Here is a 23,403-nt window from a genome sequence, read left to right on the forward strand (position 1 = left end):
TATATTCTGATACAGATAAATGCTAACTAAAGCCGATGGATGGTTATTCAAATGATGCACTGAAAAAATCTACAATAGAGAATGGACTCAACTATGTGGAAATTATTTTGCCCTCTTACCTCTCATGTTTTCTTTTGCAGAGAAAGCGTGAATTAAAATGAAGAATTAACGACAGACTGAACCATGAGCACAACTACCTGTAGGGAATTCTGTGAATAAGTACAGAATCTGGGTGGTGTTTATTTTCAATATATTACAAATTAAGTTTTATTGGGATCTTTCTCATTCTTGTATACTGTATTAATTCAGTGACTTGTGGTTTATGTATCTTTTATATTTAGTCTGCTTGCAATTAAATACTATAAATCAATAAGAGGAACGTAGCATTGTGTAATCAAGATGCAAAGATATGAAATAAAGTTTATACATAGCTTAAAATACAACATTTTATTTTTTTCACAACAAAACCTACTTACAACATTGGCAAAAAATAAATTTACCATTGAGAACATACAAATAAAAGGCACAGAGCATGTGTGGCTGAAATTCCAGACCGTGAATAAGTAATAACCTTTTCTGTACCATCTGGTGCACTCTGTTTTGCCAGACACATTTTACTTCATCAGTATTTTGTCACACTTTGACTGTGTGAAGATCATTTTTAGTTTATGAAATCATCATTCGTGGTGCAATACTCATTGACATCAACTCCTGGAAAAGAAGTTTGCAGGCATAGGGCAACCGTACCAACGAAATCTGCAAATCAAATAACAAGACAAAAAAAATAATCAAGATATAGAAACAAGGAACTGCAGATGCTGGTCTACCAAGGAAAGACACAAAATGCTAGAGTAACTCAGTGGGTTAGGCAGAATACCTGGAGAACATGGATGGATAATGTTTCAGGTCGGGACTCTTAACCATTATTGAAATTTTGTTCCCTTAATTATAACTTTACTGACATTCCTAACTGGTTACAGTCTATCATTTAAAATCATATTTGTGAATGAATCCTTTCTCAAAGTATTTAGTCACTCTTGAGAAAACAGAGCCACATTCTTCACCCAAACTTACAACTATATTGCAATCTTTATGAAGGGATAAATATTTAGGGTGGATGAATTCCAATCTAGCAGGCTGTTTTGCCCCAAACAATGTTAAGCTTCTGTTGTGATGTTGGAGCTGCACTCATCCATGCAAGCATGTGATGTGCCATGCAGGTGATGGGAAGTTTTTGAATGTCAGGAGGCGAATTACTGTCCAGCAGAAATCCAGTTTCTGACTTGCTGTTGTAGTCACAGTACTAATGTGGCCAGTGCAGCTGAATTTCTGATCGATGGGGACTCAGCCATAATAATGCCTTTGAGTGCAAAGGATCCTCTTTCTTTAATTGGACTTTATCTTTCTTCATCAGATTTCAATGTTATATCTGTGTATTAAATGTTGCACCCTTTGTCCTTTGTCTGTGGACATCTTGATTGTATTCATGTAGTCCTTTCTTTGCCTGAATAGCACACAAGCAAAAGCTTTTCACTGTATCCCAGTACAATTGACATTAATAAACTACACTGAAAATGGTTTGGTGGTCTTTTATTGGAGATGGATGTTACAATTGTAATCAAACACAAAATCTAGACATGCTGGAAATCAAATAATAACTGGTGAAGCAGCATCTGTGAAATGTTAACCAGCTAAAACAAAAGGTCAATGAACTATACTTTAGTCACATCTCTCCAGAAATGAAAGTGGGAGAATTTAAATAACTTTTGGAAAGGGCTTTTATAATGGAGATTTCCAACAGCTTTCCTCTACTGTATGCAAAATTTTGAAAGGGGAGGTTATTCATGCATTCTGTATTAGATTATTGCTTTTCTTTGTGCATGATCTGTTTTCTATACAGGGGGAAATACTTAACTAGGATGGCAATTCATCACATATGCTGAATGTTCTGTATGTCCAGATAGCATACTCATTCTACAAATCAAAAGATATTTCACTTCAACCAGCGCAACTTAAGAGAGTACAAGTACAGGTGGTTAAACTGCAACATAATTGTCCGATCTTTAGAAAAATCACTAAGCAGAGTTTGACACATACCTGAGTTTTATTACGGCATCCTCTGCATTCGTAAGTGTGTGTTCTAGTATTGGCAATTGCCATGAGCCCGCATAGATTGCATACGTGCACCTGATATGGATCAGAAACCTCAAATAGCCTCTCTCTCAAAAACTGGGCGGCACCGTGAGCAATCTGACAATCTCGTTCCATCTCCCCAAAACGTAGACCACCGTCGCTGAAAGAAAAATCAAATCAAACATCAAACTTTACTGCTGGGAGTCAAAGGCTTGAAAAAGGTTTGTAAATGAAAGTCATTTGTCTTTCTGAAAGTTTTCCCAAATCGTGTTTGAACTCCTTATCCAGATACCTGCCCCATCCCACCACACTTATGTACAATGGTCTTAGGTGATGGAAATGGAGCCATGCCTGGACTTCAACATGATTATCACTCTTCCAGGACATTAAGCATTTATTCCATCCACTCTTAATACATGAAAACATTATTTTCATTTTTTTAAATTCACAATTATGAACATGAAGCATTAACCACCTACAAGATCATTGGGTATTTTGAAAACTCTCAAACCCTTGTTCTTTCTCATCCAGGATAATGTCTGCAAAGCATGGAATAACTCTGACCTAAGCCACACCATGCAACAAGTAAATATATTTGTTTCTCTATTATTTATGGAAAACAAATGCTGCAATTACCCAACAGAATTTTGTGAATACTGACTCCACAGAAACTTGATCGGTTCATGGCATTTAAGCATTTAAAATGAAAACATATTCAATTATACTGGACACAAAGTGCTGGAGTTACTCAGTAGGTCAGGTAGCATCTCTGGGAAAACATGGATAGGTGCTGTTTTGGTTTGGGTCCTTTCTTCAGACTTCCATGTCTGAAGAAGAATCCCAACCCAAAATGTCATCTATCCATGTTCTCCAGAGATGCTGCCTGACCCACTGAGTTGCTCCAGCATTTTCCCTATTAATATTAGCCAGCATCTGCAATTCTTTGTATCATATCATATCATATCATATATATACAGCCGGAAACAGGCCTTTTCGGCCCACCAAGTCCGTGCCGCCCAGCGATCCCCGTACATTAACACTATCCTACACCCACTAGGGACAATTTTTACATTTACCCAGCCAATTAACCTACATACCTGTACGTCTTTGGAGTATCTTCAATAATTCTAGGCCAGTTACACCACCATTACTGCGGAAAGTGTCTCAAGAATTTGATAAATTTAATAATTTAAAACTAAACTGGAAAAGAAAGGTTTTGATATCCAAAAGATCAAAAGTAGCAAGTAATTAATGTAAGATCATAAATAGCAGGTGGTCCATGTGGCATTACACTGGAATATTAATCAAAACTGCTACAACTTCAAAAACAAGTGAAATACATGCCGTTTCAGCTTACCGAGATCTACCCTCCATAGGTTGTCTATTAAGAATCTGAACAGGTCCTCGTGCACGAGAATGAATTTTGTCATCCACCATATGTTTCAGACGTTGGTAGTAAGTGGGACCAATAAAGATCTGTGATGTGAGTTTACGCCCTGTGAATCCATTGTATAAAACCTAAAACGAGAGGGAATACGTTATGAAATGTAAAAATTTTGCTTTAGTGCAAACAAAGACGACTGGGTTTCCTCTGGGCGCTCTGGTTTTCTCCCACGTCCCAATGATGTGTGGGTTTGTAGATTAATTGGCCTATGTAAATTGCCCCTAGTCCGTTGGCAGTGAATGGAGAAAGTAGGATAATATAGAACTATGTGTGAACGGGTAATCGATTGTTGGTGTGGACTTGGTGGGCTGAAGGGACTGAATCCATGCTGTATTTATAAACTAAAGACGTTGAACAAGCTAACTAGAATATGGAGCATTATGAAATAGCTTACAAAAGATCTTTCCACTAGAAATATCAACTAATTTGTGAGCCCCATGTGAGTAAAATATTGATAAATCCACATTCCCAAAGCAAGTCCTTTGCATTTAAAAAAAAATCCAGTATGGCATATTTAAATGTTTTTAAGTACTCAATCGTAATTTATTTCATATTAAGGACAAGAAAGAGTTGATTCATTTGATTAATAATAGATATCCTAACGGGGAGTTGGCGTTGGAAATTAGCAGTTAGATTTAAATGGAATCTTTAATTCAGTCTTAACTACTGTCCATAAATTTGGGTTTGAAACATAGTCAGTGAAGAAATTAGGTGGTGTTTTTTGACGAATATTAGGATACCAATCTTATTTTTGTGTTATACATATTCAGAAAGTGATGCTGTAGCATGCCAAGAACATCATGTCACAGAGCTTAGAGCCACATTTGTAGCTGAGTGCATCTTGGACTGATTTATCCAAGAGACCTGTTTAAACAAAAAAGCACAGAGTCAAAAATCTCAGATTGGTGTGGTGCTGCATGTCTTATGTTCTGTGAACTTTTACGAAAACTTCAACTTGGTATTGTTGATTTGTTTTGGACTACACTGGAATGATTCAAACTATCTTCATTCAAATTTTGACCAAAACCTGTCATGATAACTTCATCAGCTGCCAACAATAGACAAAAGAGACGGAGTAAATGTGGATTTAGAGGATGCCAAGTTTCAAATAAAAAGACTACTTTCCTGGAGGCCTCTCTGTTCATTAAGTGTCAGACTGTTTTAGTCTAGGCTCAGAAACTGACAGAAGGCAAATTCATCTCACAATACTCAAATTGTGAGACCAGAGGGTTGACAATGTTTGTATTATTATACAGCTCTCATTAAAAAGCTGTGCCAGGTTGTACAAATTATCTTCCGTGTGCATATATACATAAAGGGACAATTACCTCATTGCCTCGGAGGTGGTACCCATAGTCTGATAATAGGTTAGAAATCTTCTGCACATTAACCGCATCATTGAAAGGTGTTGCGTCACCAATTTCACCCTTATTTGCTGATACCTAAAAGCATAACAAATGAATCAGGGTATAAACAATTCTATTTTTATTAAAACAGTTAATTTCTGACAGACCAAACATACCTTTCCTTGCAGACACTCAATCAAGTGGCCAATCGTCATTCGAGAAGGAATGGCATGTGGATTGATTATAATATCTGGGGTGATACCTTCGCAAGTGAATGGCATGTCCTAAAATGAAAATAAAATTGAAGCATTTATAACTTACTGATGGGGAGAAATGGTTGAAAGCATTGCAGGCACAAGAGACAGGAGATACTAGAACCTTGAGCAAAACAAAGTGAAGGAACACAGCACACAAGGAAGCATCTGGGGAGGGAAATGAACAGACAACATTTCAGGTGGGGACCTTTCTTCAGACGGATTCAGAAGAGCATTGGTCTGAAGAAGGGCCATCTGTCCACTTCTCTCCACCGATGCAGTCTGACCCACTGAGTTCAACACCTATCCTGTATACCATTTTAAATAAATGGTATACTGCAGATTATTACAAGATGCTTCATAAGATACCAAACAAAATCTGACATAATACTACAGAAGGATTAAGGCAGAAGTCTTAAACTTAAAATGCAAAAAGGTACAACCTCCATTCTAGTTGCAATGGAAGTAAAGTATATGCAAACTAATCTTAGCCCCAAGCTTCATGATTGCTGCCCACTCTAGCTCCACAGTTCCAATAAGTTTCTATAACTGCTTGGCTCCCAACACAATGTGAGTAAGCCACTGCTACCCTTCTGTAAGGCACTTGGTCATAGTTGCCAGGAGATAAAGCCCAACCCATAAGCCAGCTTAAAAGCCTTTTGACAGTTTGTATCATTAAAAGGTACTTTCATTGTTCCCATCTGATTATCGGGCATCTGCAGACAGTTGGATTTTTGCAATAAATTAAATTATAAATATAATGAAAACACACAAAAGAGTTATTAATTAATAATGCACACACACTGAAATAAGGAAAATAAACTAAAGGTTGGCACGGTGGCGCAGCGGTAGAATTGCTGCCTTGGAGCGCAAGAGACCCGGGTTCAATCCTGACTACGGGTTCTATCTACGGAGTTTGCACTTTCCCCCCTGTGACCTGCGTTGGGTGTTTCAGAGATCTTCGGTTTCCTCCCACACTCCAAAGGCGTACAAGTTTGTAGGTTTTTTGGCTTGGTATAATTGTAAATTATCCCTTGTGTGTAGAATAGTGTTAGTGTGCAGGGATTGCTGGTTGGGGTGAAATCTGTGGGCAGAAGGGCCTGTTTCCACTCTGTATCTCTAAACTTAAAAACACCTACCTTTTGATGGTCAGCAACCCATTAAAAATGCACAGCTATGACTGCTGTGAAGTTGAAAAGCCTGATACAAAGTGCATCAGGCCCCTCAGTTCAACAATTTACTAACTTTTCCCAGACCCAGTCATGAGCTTAACTGCAGGGGAAAAGGTTAGTCAGAATTTTTAGACTTCTATATTGCACTTCTCTGAAATGGAAACCTAAAAGGAACATGCTGATGAGCAAGCCATCAGCACCCTCCTGTTCAAAACATTGCCAAAGTACAATTAAGCAAATGAACTATCTATCTATATATATATATATATACTCTCGGTTTGTTTGTGTGTATATGTTTATGTGAGTACCACCCCTCTACACTGCCAAAACGGTGCAGAACAGCGCAACAATTTTAGGCCCAATCTACCCACCATTCCCCTGTGGTGTGAATAAACCCACTTTTGTTACTTTTTTAAAAACAATTTACCTAATAAACTTTAATAAATGCGCACCCCCCCACCCGGGAGGACCAGCACGGTCCCGGCTTGCCCCATGCCTGACCTTCCTCCCATGGTGCAGCGCGCCGCAGAGGCGACGGTAGAGGGTCCAACAAGATGGCCATCCCCACCGATCGCAGCAGGAGAAATGGGGCCGAGGTCAGTGCCTTCTCATATCCACTCTCGCCCACCCACGGCCCCGGGAGATGCTCCCCGCCCGGCACGGGGTCCTTGCCGTCGCCAGCGTTCCCCGCCGCAGATTGCAGCCGAGCTGCAGGAGACGCTTCCCGGGGCACTCCACGCCTGGCAAAGGCTCCACGGTTGGGCTGAGGGAGGGGAGGGGAAGTGGGGAGGGAGGGGATGGGGGAGGGGAGGGAGGGGGATGGGGAGGGGTCAAGGGGAGGAGGGGGTGCTGCACCAATGCAGGAGCGGTTTGGACCCAACGGGTCCACTTGGTCTAGTAGGTAATAAAATTACATGTGCTCACTGATCAAAGGTAGAAGGCAATCTAATTAAACATTTATTTTAATAGTGAAACAGAAAAATGGATTCTAAAACATGGTCAGAGACTATTTTTCTTTAATTACTGCCTGGCTTGCTGAACAGTTCCAACAATTCCACTTTTATTTTAATAATTCCAGTCTGCTGTTCAGATTTTGGCACTCAACTATTTGCCCAACAATTCAGATCCATTTTCTGAACCCATAACTCATGAATACCTCACCTCTTGTCTGTACTGGATACCACATGTACCCTTCTGGCCATGGCGACTGGCAAATTTATCTCCAATTTGTGGAATTCGGACAGATCGCACCTGCATACAAAGAGCATGTGGATTATGCATGACTAATAAAGTGAGAAGTGATATAATTGTCTTTTGAACTTTTTTTTGGTTTGTACCTTAATGGAAAGGTCAAAATAGTGTAATATCTGCCTGAATTATATCAATGGTTCACAAACAAAAATTATTACACTGATTGATCCATTTTCAGTTTTGCAAGTCATTTCTCTTTTCAAGTATCCAAATATATATTTTTATTCCCCTAAATTTAAAAGCACCTTTTTATATTTTATAACATTAAAAAGCCCTCTAATTTAATGAGAATGTGGCATGTTTTAGACACATTGAGATGATGAAAACAGCCACTCCATTTGAACCATGTCAGTTTACATAAAGAAGGTACTCCAACAATACCTTTAGACTGGATATTCCATGATTTTGACTCATCGGAAGAGTGGCACTATATATCCCAGCCGGAATGGAGCACCACTTGATGCAATATATTCTATACCCAATACACATTGCAGCTATGGTATGGCAATGTATATTTAAAATGGTGGAAAGGATGCTGGCTGGCATACATTTTCTTTATTTTTTTGAAGATCTATACATACAGCAATTGGAGATATTTTATTATCAATTCCTTCCCACATCAGTGGCCAAAGTATGTGACAATTCAAATGAATAGTTATCAGGATGTTGATGCTGGAGAGTTACAATGTAAGCAATTGTCAAGAGGTGACTAAACTCCCTCTTGATGAATGGAAGAACACGAATGAAATATCCAAGGACATTTGGGTCTAAGACTTAGGGAACTGAAGGAACTGCAAACACTTGAAATAACTGATCCCCTATTCCCCTTTCCTGGAGAGTCCCTCATATCCAATCACCGGGGGCTTAAATAAAAACCAAGAATGCTGGAAACCACATCGCCAGAAAGAGAAACATAACTAACAAGAGACAAAGACACTCTTTGATCTGAAACATTAATTGTTTCTTGTTCCACAGATGCTGTCTGCCAAGTTGAGTGTTTGTAGCATTTTGTTTTTGTTTCAGATTTCCAACAATACCCGCAATTTATTAATTTTCAGTCGCTATTGATTTAAGGGCTCCAGGGTGACATTTTTACTGAAATATTACTTGATATCACAGGTGGTCATTTTCCCCTTTGGAATTTTGTTTCTAACCACGTTTGGTCCAGGGCTTCTTCACCACCCCCAACACATAGATCTGAAAAGCCTTATGAGCTGGGCCAAACAAATCAAAGAAATGAATTCTTGCTAATTTGAATCTCAGGTGCAACAGTGATAGATAACGACACCAGAGAAAGGCAGATCATTAGAAATGCAAATTTGGATTGGGGAACACTTTAAAAGACATCTGTGCGCCACCATTATTCCACACTTCACAAAACACTTAAAAAAAAGAAAGAAATAAAAGCAGATGTATTCTGATGCATTACCCTAATTTTGCAAAATTTATATCCCTCCTGGTTTAACGTCACCATGACCTGGTCCACAATGCCAGTCTCACTTGTCCGCAAGAAGGTGCTGCAGTCTCGTTTTGTATACCGCCGGTTTGTGCTGTCAAGCTCATCTTCATTTTCCGGCAATGTTACAGTTTTACCAATGATCACATCGTCGCCTGACACCCTCACACCAGGTGCTATTAATCCATCTTCATCCAGCTTCTCATAAATAGCATGTCTCATGCCTATAAAGATAAAGGATACATCACAACAAGAGTAATAACTAACTTTTTGGTTAAACTTGACTGGCCAAACGAAAGTCAGGAATATTTCTAAAGATACCAACAGATATATTTGTGATAAAAAATTATCAAAGTTTTGATCACTCAGAAGCACCATACAAGATGCTAGTTTTATTTTACATAGGCTACTCAAGTTAAGTGAAATTAACTTTTGAAAAATCTACCCTTCAATGAATGGATGCAGAACAATTCAAAACTTTTAATCATCTCAATAATATATATTTTTTAATTAAAAACAGTCCAAACAAATACTGCTTATTTGCAGACTAGCTCTTGTTCATCTCTGCAAAATCGAAGCATTGACAAGATAAACAGTTGAAAGAGTATGGGTGCATCCTTGGTTCGATTGGTACAGAATGATATAAATCCAACTGTTACAAATAGAGAAAATGAAACATACTCAAACAATTTTTCATTTGTTCACGGCATATATTCTCAAGCAGATTTTCCACTAACTAGCTATCTCTGTTAGAACAGCAAGCATGTGTGCATTTAGGTTAGGACAGGAACAGACTGAAATGCCGCATTTTTGTGTTTCATTGCTCACAAATACGATAGGTTTAGGGATGTAACCAGTAGTGACGAGACTCCAATAAAATGTGAATGCCATAAGAGTAAAGAAGAGATTTGTAAGTAAACGAGAAGCGTAACCCCCAGACTTAATCTCTACCATTATTAGAGAAAAGGGAGTCTTATAGAAAAGAAAATGTCACAATATCTTAATGAAGTCATTAATCAAATCTGCACAGCAAACCCAAACATTAAAATGTGAATAGACAACATTTTACAATTCAGATCTAGATTGACAATTAAAATGAATTCTGGCTCACCCTGGCAAGTTTCTCGTGTAGGCCTCTCAAAAACCTCCTCCTGCTCAAAACCTTTTTTGGATTCTTGCTCTTTATATGAACGGTAGAACACAGACCTATTAGGACAGAAATGTACTTATTCAGAAAACAAAAACACAGGAAAAAAATGGTTTAAATAGACTTTAAAAATTAAAGGCTTACACACAAAAGTGCAACACACCTGAAATAGCCTCTGTCCACTGCAGACCTATTCATGATGACAGAATCTTCTTGATTATAACCAGTGTACGAAGCAATTGCTACTATAGAGTTTATACCTAAAATACACAGAAAATGAAAGTTTCCTCAAAATTCAAAATAATCTCCAGTTATTTTTCAAACCTTAGAATAAATGTTAAAGTTTACTTCAGTGCTTGACTAGGGAACTCATGCAAGTGAAACACATATAATAGAAAGTAATATAACATTTTAAACACATTAATTTAAAGTTTAAAGTTGCCATATAGTTATGATAAAGATGATGCTTTCAAGATAATTTTCAGTATGAAAAGATTACACAACATTTAACTACTCACCATCAGCCAGGAAAGATCGATCAAAGGACTTCATATTTCCACAACCCTAATAGTATTCAAATATGTTATCAGGTTTAACACAATGGAGAGATTGGGATTGAATACAAAGATGCCATCTACAGTGATTCCATATACCCGCAACATTTAGAATGTTTATTTTATTTGTCACTCACCAGCTGGCAGCTCCCTGAATCGCAGGTACTCCATGGAACGTGTTGTAACAAGGGGCTTTTGTGGGTAGTACAGTACATGTGCTAGAGTGTCCATTCGCACATGAAAGTTGGTAATATAAACTCCCATAGCTTGTTTACCCATGGCAGATTGATATGTATTTCTGGGAGACTAGAACAATGGAAGGATAAAGGTAAACAGACCGGAAAATCAACATTCATATGAATAGCCACTTTTACTACAAACCTGACAGAATATATATTTAAAAATTCTATTCAACTTAACTATAAAAATGATAAAGCAACTAGAACTGATAATAATAAAGGCTATTTATGATAAACAACATTTCTTCTAACTTCCAAAGATAGTGAAAAACAAAAGATAGACACAAAATGTTGGAGTAACTCAACGGGACAGGCAGCATCTCTGGAGAGAAGGAATGGGTGACGCTTTGGGTCGAGACCCTGGTCAGTCTGAAGACGGGTCTCGACCCAAAACTGAGTTACTCTAGCATTTTGTATCTATCTTTGGTTTAAACAAGCATCTGCAGTTCCTTCATGCACAGTTAAAAACAAATCAGTTAAACTATTAGTGAAATGGAAAGGAGAGAGGACAGGAGAAAGACAAAGATATCAGCTGGATTGGTGGAACAATCTCAATGGAAGGTGGGAAGACTAACCAGCAAGCAAATGGAAGTGGTGATTTTGCAGGGAAGGGTGGTTGGTTCAAAAGCTTAAAGAACTTGGAAACATTTTTTTGGTGGTGGTGGGAGGGGGGCACAAAGAAAGTGAATGAACTCACAGCCTAATAGTTGCAGTGGTAGTAAGGAAGGGAATCCAATGTTAGCACTCATTTTGAGAGGACTAGAGAAAGCATTAGTCAGACACATTTGGAGTATTGTGAGCAGTTTTGGGCCCCATATCCAAGGACGGTCCAGAGAAGATTAATGAGAATGATCCCAGGAATGATAGTGTAAACATATGATGAATGTTTGACAGCTCTTAGCCATACTCACTGCAGATTAGAAGGATGAGGGGGGACCTCATTTGAAACTTACCAAATAACGTAAGGCTCGGACAAAGTGAATGATTCCACTAGTAGGAGAATCCGGGACCAGAGGGCATTTTTAAAGCTGAGATTGACAGGTTATTGATTAGCGGGGGTGTCAAAGGTTATGGGGAGAAGGAAGGAGAATGGGGTTGAAGGGAAAGATGGATTGAATGGCTGCATAGACTCAATGGGCCAAATGGCCTAATTCTGCTCCTATGTCTTATGAACATATATTTTTTTAATTGGGTCCCAAAGGAAAAATAGATATTTATTTAACATGCATTGGAAAGGTGGGAGGAGCTCTAGTGCATGACTAGGTCCTGAAGTCAAAAGTCATCTATACCCTAGCGGGTAGCCTGAGAAACTGGGGCAAGGAGATCAGACTGCATCATGAACAGGCGCAACCTTTTCAGATCAGGGAACACAATTTAAAAAGGTGGGAAAATAGCTAATGAATTATACAATGTTTCCCCCCTACAAATCATGTGTTATACAACTCTACTTGGACCATGAGATGTGACTAGACATTCCCTCAATGCCACCCAGTGGTCAAAGTGTGCAAATATCTAAAGGCCACAATGCACATTTTGCAAGAGCTAACACTAAATGAAATTTAATTTTGGAAGCGCACATCTCATCCATAATAGCAAACTACAACAGGTTTTGTAGGTAAATGGGTTATTATTAAAATGGAAACATCTCAAATCCTAAAGTTATCGTTGTGTATTAGAATTAGTAGAGAGAATTGCAAGAACATAAACCAAACACCAACATGTGTATTCTGAAAAAGTAAAACATGAGAAAATAATTAATTTTACTTAACTGATTTAAGTAGGTCTCTATAGAAGAGGATAACCTCATTTATAGGAGGTAGGTTAATGCAGCAAAGTCACCATCAAATTATGTTTTCAAGAGCCAAAATAAATTTTAGAATCGGCCCAGTTAGGAATAAAGAGAATAGACAGAGCTTGTTAGCCCAAATGTAAACTGACATGTGAAATGAATTATCAGTGAAAGCGACTGAACCAAATTGTAAAGTTGGGTTCCAGAGGTAATAGATGTGATGTGGAAAGAGATCAAGAGCTTAAAGCAACTTTTACTAACATACAACTCTCGTATTATTTGTTACCATTGAAATGTTCTTACATTAACTCAGAAATTATGACAGCATGCTCCTGGTTGAAAATCAATTGCCATGGTGTTAGTTATATCTTTCAACCTAAAGCTCATTTTGGATTACTCACCTGGTTATGATCGGGGAATGGAATAATCGATGCACAAACACCAAGTATCATTGATGGATGAATCTCACAATGTGTATATGTTGAACAGTAAGCAACACCTTTTTCCTGCAGATCATCAGGAGTCATAGCCAACATCACAGTCTCCTCTTCCAGGGTATCAATATACTCCACCACACCACTTGCCACGAGGTCCTGCCAACTGAGGTTGGAAACGAACCTGGTCAATTCTTTCAACCAAATATTGGGTGATAAATCTGTCAAACACTAACGCAAACGAAATAAACTTTCCCAGGTCCAAAAAGAAACATTCATGTAATTCTTTTATGACACAATCAGATTGCAGCAAATTTAGCAGTTTCTGCACAGGGATGTCTGATGAATACTGATGTGGTAATAAACTGCAAGGAGAACCTCTCTGCACCTTCTGACTAATGGGTGGAATCTTTTAATCATTAAAGAACAAATCTGTTCAATTTCTTACCCTAAATATGACACGTTTAGCAGAGTAAGTATACCACTGGTGTGTCAATCTGGATTTTTGTCATTTCTCTGAAGCAAGCCTTAAAACTATGATGGAAATGAATGAAGGAAGAATGGCAGGTACCAACAGTAGACGCACTTTTGAGCAACAAACCTTACCGTTTATTGTGCACTAGTATGCTCAAAGAAAGTTATTTTCCTTTAAAGGTGGACAAGCTGCTATTCTAGAAGTGAATACTCTTAATATATTGCATCAGGTTTGAGGCACGGTCAATCCTGTAGCTCCAACCCAAAATGAAATTCTAACAAACCTAATTCAATGTAGCTTGAAATTTTTTTTAATGATGCATTCGTTTTAAACAACTTTTTGAATATTTATTTTCTTTCATTTTTCGGTCCTTGCCTAAACCACAAGCAGAAGCCACAAGACCCGAAACATCACCATTCCATCTCTCCAGAAATGTTGCCTGTCCCACTTTACCCCAGCTGGTGTAAACTAGTATCTGCAGTTCCTTCCTACACATACTATTTATATAATGCCCTGGCTTTTTTTTTTTTTAGTACTGCTGAACACTGGTCCTGCAGTTTGACCCAACTTAATTATTAAAAACTGAATACTTTTTAGGTAACCTGGATATTGGAAAGATACTTTCATGTTGCATTGATCCAAATCCAGGGGTCTCAAGCATGATGAATTGCTTGTTGGAATAAATGAATAAATAAATGAATTGCTGTTGGAATAGACAATAGGTGCAGGAGTAGGCCATTCGGCCCTTCGAGCCAGCGCCACCATTCAATGTGATCATGGCTGATCATTCACAATCAGTACCCCGTTCCTGCCTTCTCCCCATACCCCCTGACTCCGCTGTCTTTAAGAGCTCTATCTAGCTATCTCTTGAAAGCATCGAGAATTAGTCTCCACTGCCTTCTGAGGCAGAGAATTCCACAGATTTACAACTCTCTGACTGAAAAAGTTTTTCCTCATCTCCGTTCTAAATGGTCTACCCCTTATTCTTAAACTGTGGCCCCTGGTTCTGGACTCCCCCAACATTAGGAACAAGTTTCCTGCCTCTGATGTGTCCAATCCCTTAATAATCCTATATGCTTCAATAAGATCCCCTCTAAATTCCAGCGTATACAAGCCTAGTCGCTCCAGTCTTTTAACATACGACAGTCCCGCCATTCCTGGAATTAACCTAGTGAACCTAAGCACGCCCTGATTAGCAAGAATATCCTTCCTCAAATTTGGAGACCAAAGCTGCACACAGTACTCCAGGTGCGGTCTCACTAGGGCCCTGTACAACTGCAGAAGGACCTCTTTGCTCCTATACTCAACTCCTCTTGTCATAAAGGCCAAAATGCCATTAGCTTTCTTCACTGCCTGCTGTACCTGCATGCTAACTTTAAGTGACTGATGAAGAAGGACATCCAGATCTCATTGTACTTCCCCATTTCCTAACTTGACACCATTCAGATAATAATCTGCCTTCCTGTTCTTTCCACCAAAGTGGATAACCTCACATTTATCCACATTAAACTGCATCGGCCCACTCACACAACCTGTTCAAGTCACCCTGCATCCTCATAGCATCCTCCTCACAGTTCACACTGTCACCCAGCTTTGTGTCATCCCCAAATCTGCTAATGTTACTTTTAATCCCTTCATCTACGTCATTAATGTATATTGTAAATAGCTGCGGTCCCAGCACCGAGCCTTGCGGTACCCCACTAGTCACTGCCTGCCATTCTGAAAGGGACCCGTTAATTCTGTTTCTTGTCTGCCAACCACTTTTCTATCCATGTCAGCACCCTACCCCCAATACCATGTGCTCTAATCTTGCCCACTAATTTCCTATGTGGGACCTTATCAAAGGCTTTCTGAAAGTCCAGGGACACTACATCCACTGGCTCACCCATGTCCATTTTCCTAGTTACATCTTCAAAAAATTCCAGAAGATTAATCAAGCATGATTTCCCCTTCGTAAATCCATGCTGACTCATAACGGTCCTGTTACCGCTCTCCAAATGTTCTGCAATTTCTTCTTTTATAATTGACTCCAGCATCTTCCCCACCATTGATGTCAGGCTAACTGGTCTATAATTTCCTGTTTTCTCTCTCCCTCCTTTCTTAAAAAGTGGGATAACATTAACTACCCTCCAATCCACAGGAACTGATCCTGAATCTATAGAACATTGGAAAATAATCACCAATGCGTCCACGATTTCTAGAGCCACTTCCTTAAGTACCCTGGGATGCAGACCATCAGGCCCTGGGGATTTATCAGCCTTCAGTCCCATCAGTCTTGCAGAACTTGCTGATATTGTTATTTATCAATAACAATAGCAATAGAGCCACTTAAGGGATATCTAAGGGAAACGCATGAGAGTAAAGGAATAGAAAAGCTTGCCGATGGGGCTGGGGAAAGAGAAGCCTCAGAAGCTGCATAAATATTGATGCAAACTGCACATGGGCTAACTTGTCTATTTAATTCGAAAAAGCCAAGCCCATTTTTTGAGTGAATGGTAAGCGGAAAGTCGAAAAACAGTGTTATTTGTGTATTCATATGAATGCTGTGTTTTCCATTACATACCTGTAATTGTTATACTCTCGTTCTTTTAGCTGATCAATGTGCCTTTTCTTCAGCAGAAGTTTCTGTTTCTCTACAATCAAAAGTGGTCGACAAATTCTACCCGCATCTGTATAAATCCTAATTTCACGTTCACGTATATCTCTCACCATGGATACCTTAAGGAAAACACATCTGTTGTTAAATTAAATGATAACCTCTCACTATGTTCTTAATAGTAACATTATTGTAGGAGCCATTTTGTGTTTATTAGCTATCTTAGCATATTATTATATTATTTTATATCCTACAGTATTATTTTTGGACACCAGGGGGTTGTCGTGAGATAATACTAGGCTTACGTATATGGACTGGGAGGAGCCATGAATTATGAGTATAATTCAGCCAGTACTGACGTAAAGCTTCAGTGATACCAGGAGTCTGCTAGACATAGGGTTCTAGCAGGCCACACAAGAGAAGCCAAGCCTACTAAACATAGGGTTTTAATAAGTCAGTAACAGGATACAAAGGAGTGACAGTGAGATACTATGTTCTTACCAAACAAACAAGTAAACGACGGGAGATATACTAATCTGTTTGTATTTCTATTTCAATAAACGACTAACTGAACTGCAACGTCATGAAGATCTCTCTGTTGTTATTTGCGTCAAGAAATATCGCTCCACCACCTTCGTCAACGGTAAGCTTAAGGACTTTATTGAGAAGGACTAAGTTGCCGCTACAATTGTAAGAACTTACCTTGCCAGAGTGCAATTGCAAGAACTTATCTTAGCCAGAGTGCTATTGTAAAAACTTCCTCAGCTGGATTGAATAGATCAAAACTATCCTCGGTGAGTGAAGAGAAAGTAACCCGTCTCTAAGAGTCATTTAAAGTTGCAAGTGGCTCTAGGAGGGAGATTGGAGCTTGGAAATCGACTAGTGGTACAGGGATTGTTTTGTTTTGCACGCCTGTACCGAAAACAGACTGATAAAGGTCATTACCTGCGTTGATCTACTACGGAGATTGGAAACTTCGTAAGCCTTCGCACAGGAATTATAAGTTCTGCATTAAGCTTTATTGGAAAGCTGTTTATCAGAAACTGTATTGGAAAACGGCTTTTGTGAGGAATGCTGAGAACAAAGAAATGACCTTGAGCATTGCTAGTTATCAGTTTTGTGACAAGATGGCGACATCAGAATGGATTCCCAAGGGGAAAATGGTTTTTCTTCATTTTGTGAATCTTCAAAGTCCTCTTACGTCTTGGAATGGTTTGCAATCCCGAAAAGCCAGCGTGAGATTGAAGAAGAAAAACAGAAGAAAAGAGAGTTGAAAATAAAAGAACAATTGAGAAGAAAGAATGTTTGAACTCAAGATATAAACAAGCTACCAAGTTAATGGAAATGACGAAAGAGCTAATGAAATCAAGTAAAAATGTAAATGAAGTACGATTCAACTTGATTCAATTCAACCAGCTCAATGATGAGATTGAGGAACAAGATGAACAATTGAAAAACAAAGAATTGTCAATTGAACAGAAGAGAAAACAATTGGAAATGGAGCTCGAATGGGAGAGCCAGAAGGAACAGCTGAGAAAACGGAAGGATTGGAAATAGATGCTGCAACAGCAGCAGCCAAGACAAGACTCAATGTACTTGAGGCTAGGAAATCAAGATACAGCTCGACAGTAGCTGATGGGATGAACTCTTATTTGAAAAGAGGAACTATCAAAGGCCCTATCTTTGCTAAGGCAAGAGAAAAGCCGCAAACAGCCAAAAGCAGTTTGGTAACGACTACAGAACCTGTAGAATCACAAGTGCAAAAAGATCATCCTGAAATACTTCATATTGAACAAAAGGACAACGAAAATAAACCATAACAGAAGGAAACGCCAATTGCGGGGGATGCTATTCTCTCATCTCAAACGTGTGGGCATATCGGGGCTAGTGATGAAACCTGCATCTCCTCCAAAGCAGTCCAAGCTGATCCATTGGCTGGGGCATCTGGTCCTGAAAATACTTGTCTGAGCACAGAAATGACTGACACCAAATGACTGTGAATCTTCAGATCAAGAAATGATAGAACTGGAAACTTCAGGGGACCCAGCACATCTTGAAGACATTTCAACCAAAGTAATTGCTGAAAAAACTAGTTCTGCAGAGAACTCTACAGTTTTTGTCGATGGTGGAAAACTAAATGAATTAATCACCAGCAAAGCTGAAGATGACCATCCAGAAATCTCTGTTACAAATGGAACTACCCTGGATGGTGAACTGAGAAGAGACGGCAGCAGGGATGGGAATGGCTGCCCTGCCGCAGCTGTCAATTGAATATCCATTGCAAGCCAAGAGGAGCTTCTGGTTAAGCAATACAATTATGGCTTCATAATGGGAAAATCCAGAGTTGACATAATGCAAAAAAAAATTACAGCTTCAACTGGACAAATCCATCTCCTGGACCGATCGCACAACGGTGCTTAAGTATATCAACAATGAAACAAAACGCTTTCAAACATTTGTAGCAAACCGAATCTCTTTTGTAAGGGATGTTACTGACGTATCACAATGGAGATATGTTAGCACAAAGGAAAATCCTGCAGATGAAGCATCAAGAGGACTGACAGCAGACCGCTTCTTAAGCTGGAAGAGAAGACTGAAGAAGATTCTGTCTGAAGGGCAGAATATTGGAGACTGTACCAGATGCACAAGGTTTTGTGCTTACTGTTGGGCTTCAGACTAAGAGCAACATCTTGGAAAGACCAATTATGAAGATATGTCTGCTTCTGGAAGCTGATATCCGAGTACAGCTAGGACTGGTGGCTTGAAGATTGAAGAATCACTATAGTAGATTAGATGCCCATATATATAGTGCATGCTTTTTAGATTAAGTATGAGGTTATTTGGCTACTTTTAATGTTTATTAGTAATTGTTTCGTTATATACTTAGAACAATTAGAGGCTGGTGTGTAGGAGCCATTTTGTGTTTATTAGCTATCTTAGCATATTATTATATTATTTATTATATTATTTTGTATCCTGCTGTATTATTTTTGTCATGAGATAATACCAGGCTTACCAATATGGGCTGGGAGGAGCCATAATTACGAGTATAATTCAGCCAGTATTGATGTAATGCTTCAGTGACACCAGGAGTCTGCTAGACATGGGGTTCTAGCAGGCCACACAAGAGAAGCCATGCCTGCTAAACTTAGGGTTTTAGTAACTTAGTAACAGGATACGAAGGAGTAACAAACAAGTAAACGATGGGAGATATACTAATCTGTTGTATTTCTCGGAGACTCAGGTTCGATCCTGACTACGGGTGCTGCACTGTAAGGAGTTTGTACGTTCTCCCCGTGACCTGCGTGGGTTTTCTCCGAGATCTTCGGTTTCCTCCCACACTCCAAAGACGTACAGGTATGTAGGTTAATTGGCTGGGTAAATGTAAAAATTGTCCCTAGTGGGTGTAGGATAGTGTTAATGTACGGGGATCACTGGGCGGCACGGACTTGGAGGGCCGAAAAGGCCTGTTTCCGGCTGTATATATATGATATGATATGATACTTCAATAAACGACTAACTAAACTGCAATGTCTTGAAGATCTCTCTGTTGTTGTTATTTGCGTCCAGAAATATTGCTCCACCTCCTTCGTCAACGGTAAGCTTAAGGACTTTATTAGGAAGGACTAAGTTGCCGCTACAATTATATTAACTGCATAGCATGCAAACAATGGAAAGAGGTATTAACTTTGATTTCGGCACGAGAGGCCAGACAGCCTCTGTCATACAATTAACATGATGGAACTACATTGAGTAGAGAAAGATATTCATTCACATTACCTCAGATACAATGATGTCCATCTGACGCCTAAGTTTCCTTAGTGTAGTCATTAACTGGTCAGGATCTTTATGTATTCCAACCCAACAACCATTGACAAAAATCTTTGTAGCACTGAGGGAAAGAAGTAAGACGTTTTAATTTATGGGTCTAGCATTAGTCATGCTTTCCAAAAATATTTATGGCAACTTGTCAATAAAATGCATGCATAGATTCCTATACAAAACAGTGTAGGGTGTCAAGTCTTTGCACAGCTAAGCATGTCCTCACTTACAATTCTATGCAAAGATTTACATTTCAATTCTTTAGGGAAAATAGCTGCTTCTGTAGTTATTTTCTTTTTTCTAGGTGACAGTCTGTTACTTTCACTTACTCTGCAATAGCTGCAGGAGAGATTTCTTCAAGATTTTCCATACTCCACTCCTCCAAGAATTCCAAAATAGGTGAGGGCTGAGACCCAACAGAAATGTAAGCCATCAGAGCTAGATTTTTTACGAGCCCAACAGCATGACCCTGGAACAAGATATGAAAAATTTTACATTTCGAACTTCAAACTATGCACAACCATCATTTAGCTCAAACACAGGGGTAACTAGTTCAGAAAAAGATTTACATGCAAATCAAAAACACAAACTACCAGGTATACACGTTAAATTTTCAATGTAATACTTAACTTACAAACCTATAATTTTATTACCCACCTTCTCCTTGACAATGCACATAATTGAATATTCCTTTATTATACATTAGTATGCAATGTGTCACACTGCACTGAATACAACTCAATTCCAGGAATCGCTGGCTGCTGTCCACCCACTCACTCAAGTTAAACATGGAGCGCCTCATGCAACAGCTCTCCACATTCTGGAGTCCAGCAGTGTGCTCTGGACAGGGGCTAGCCCTCAGGCAGTGATGTGCAGAGTCCCGTCTCCAAACACTTCGGACAAACTTGGAACAGAGCTTTGGCTGCAAAGCAATGAACTGGTAGCCAAGAAAACCGCCTGTGATATCATTTCTGAACGTCAAAGATAGAGCCATTAAGATTGTAAATAATTAAGGCAGCACGGTGCTGTAATAGTAGAGCTGTAGCCTTGCAGCGCCAGAGACCCAGATTCGATCCTGACTATGAGTGATGTTTGTGCAGAGTTTGTACGTTCTCCCCGTGACCACTTGGGTTTCCTCCGGGTGCTCCAGTTTTTCCCACGTTCCAAAGACATGCAGGTTTATAGGTTAATTGGCTTCTGTAAATTGTCCCTAAAGTGTAGGATAAAACCAGTTATGGGTGATTGCTGGTCAACACGGAGTCGGTGGGCCAAAGGGCCTGTTTACGCACTATTTCACTAAACTAAAAAAAAAGTTTTACATTACAAAAATAGATCAACCTAAAGACAACTATATTCATCTTCCTCTTTGACTCCTAAGCACAAGGCCACCAACCCCACTTAAATCCATGGGGCCTTGGATCCTGCCCCAGATCTGACCTACAGCAATTCTCGAGCATAACTCAAAGAAAGTCAAGATGGCAGCAGATAGAGGAAAGGAGTGTTGTTGGTGAATGAGCTGAGGTCTCACCACTCGCGCCTTTGGAGGCACAGTGGGTGTTTGGAGGTTGACTGTGGGAGAGGCTTCTGATGGAAGGGGCACCAACCTGAAACATTAATGCTGTTTTACTTTTAGAATGCTGCCCAATCTCCCAAGTGACTGTAGCACTGTTTTAATTTCAGATTGCTAGAATCTGCATTTATTTACTTTTCAATTAAAAGCACAACTGCACATCTAGAGCATATTTTGTAACTTCAGCCTGGTAGTTCCAATCACCTAACCTAGGCATTCAATGACCCTCACCATCAATATCGTCACTGACCAGAAACTCAAGTAGACCGGTCACATAAATACCATAACTGTAAGAGGTCAGAGGCTGGGCATCCTGCAGATGGTGAGTCAACTCTTGACACTCAAAGGCCTCTTCATAACACACAGAAGCAGGATGCAATACACTCCACTTGCCTGGATGCTAGCACAAAGCATTCTGCCTGACAAACATAACTTTAAAAATCATTCCATTCCAGCTGCACCATGTACCATTTACAAAATATACTTCATTGGTACCGTGTATACCCTGGAACACCTGCCCTACTGATCGATCCTCACCATAAGGGCTGCAGTGATTCAACGTGGGGGCTTGCCACCACCTTCAAGGGCAATTAGGGATGGACGATACAGGATGGCCTTGCTGATGATGCTCTGATCCGAAAAACGAATATAAAAAAAACACATCTAAAGTATTGCACCACAAATCACCTTCTCTATATCAGATATCAGGCAGGGCAGAGAGGCTGAGTGATGGAAGTGTAAGGAGAGGGCAGCGCATTTGCAGGTCGATGTGCCAGGATCCTTGTGTTGATGGAGTGGGCCATTGGAGCACCTGCAGCAGTCCGAGGCTCAATTAGATCCGATGTCGCTCCAAGTGGCCTTTTGCCTCCATCAGAGCAGTGGTGAAGGGCATTGACAACATTGCCCCGCTAGGCCGAACCTGACAACTTCAGCCCAGTGCCAAACCAATACAACGGGTCTTCATGGCGTAGACAAGCCATTTTTAACAACTTTGAACTTGAGGGTATATGATGGCGCCATAAACATGGCAACTCTTGTGTACTCCCTCAGAGCAATGTACTATCCTTACACTCTTGTATTTGAGTATGATTGTGCCTATGTATATTAATATTTTGATTGAAATGTATACAAAAAAAGAATTTCACTATCAAGTACATGTGATAATTAAGTGCCATTGGAATCAGGCAAAACTAGACTTTGTTGTTTGACTCTGTATAGAATCTAGCCATAGAAAGAACTGGTTATGTTCTGTCTTCTCAATTCATCTCTAAGTTCTGGTTTTCCATGTTTCACATCTGTGCAAACCACAGTACTTCCACCTGCCCAAACTGCTCAATATCTGCAGTTACAATCCAAACTGCTGACAGGACTAGGACAATTCAGATCATAATCTAATCTTTCAATTATTATTTTCCTTTAAACTTATAGAAGAGTGTAGTCAATTTGCAACTCACCAATACAGGAAAGTAGCATATCATGTAACTCTAGATGAAAACAAATCATCCATATAATTAAAACATTTATCCTAACAGATAAACATAAATTCAGAAATGGTGCAAGTCCATTCAGCCTACCAAAGTTCCTCACATAAGCACAGAATGCAACACAAATTTTTCAAAAGTCAATGAAATTGTTAAGTAGGGAATGCATCGCTACAACAAATTCCCAAACTTACTTACTGCCGATGTTCTCACACAATCATTGTGACAAAACATTCCTTG

At 39.4% G+C, this 23,403-nt stretch overlaps 2 protein-coding genes across 2 annotated transcripts in view; one reads left to right on the plus strand and one right to left on the minus strand.

Moving 5' to 3' along the window:
• The window catches only part of LOC144596050 (insulin-like growth factor-binding protein 7), a 28,463-nt gene extending 26,891 nt beyond the window's left edge, over positions 1–1,572 (plus strand). The window contains exon 5 of the mRNA XM_078404146.1: positions 141–1,572. Coding sequence (XP_078260272.1) covers positions 141–151 — 11 coding nt within the window. The 3' untranslated portion in view covers positions 152–1,572. The remainder of the gene's footprint in view (positions 1–140) is intronic.
• Positions 445–23,403, minus strand: part of polr2b (RNA polymerase II subunit B) — a 47,221-nt gene continuing 24,262 nt past the window's right edge. The window contains exons 13-26 of the mRNA XM_078404111.1: positions 20,442–20,581; positions 20,071–20,182; positions 16,258–16,412; positions 13,187–13,385; positions 10,895–11,063; positions 10,367–10,463; positions 10,168–10,262; positions 9,030–9,280; positions 7,511–7,600; positions 5,100–5,207; positions 4,906–5,019; positions 3,491–3,651; positions 2,098–2,293; positions 445–756 (exon numbers count right to left, since the gene is read on the minus strand). Coding sequence (XP_078260237.1) covers positions 667–756; positions 2,098–2,293; positions 3,491–3,651; positions 4,906–5,019; positions 5,100–5,207; positions 7,511–7,600; positions 9,030–9,280; positions 10,168–10,262; positions 10,367–10,463; positions 10,895–11,063; positions 13,187–13,385; positions 16,258–16,412; positions 20,071–20,182; positions 20,442–20,581 — 1,977 coding nt within the window. The 3' untranslated portion in view covers positions 445–666. The remainder of the gene's footprint in view (positions 757–2,097; positions 2,294–3,490; positions 3,652–4,905; positions 5,020–5,099; positions 5,208–7,510; positions 7,601–9,029; positions 9,281–10,167; positions 10,263–10,366; positions 10,464–10,894; positions 11,064–13,186; positions 13,386–16,257; positions 16,413–20,070; positions 20,183–20,441; positions 20,582–23,403) is intronic.

The sequence above is a fragment of the Rhinoraja longicauda genome, chromosome 1 (assembly GCF_053455715.1).
Source record: "Rhinoraja longicauda isolate Sanriku21f chromosome 1, sRhiLon1.1, whole genome shotgun sequence".
NCBI lineage: Eukaryota > Metazoa > Chordata > Chondrichthyes > Rajiformes > Arhynchobatidae > Rhinoraja > Rhinoraja longicauda.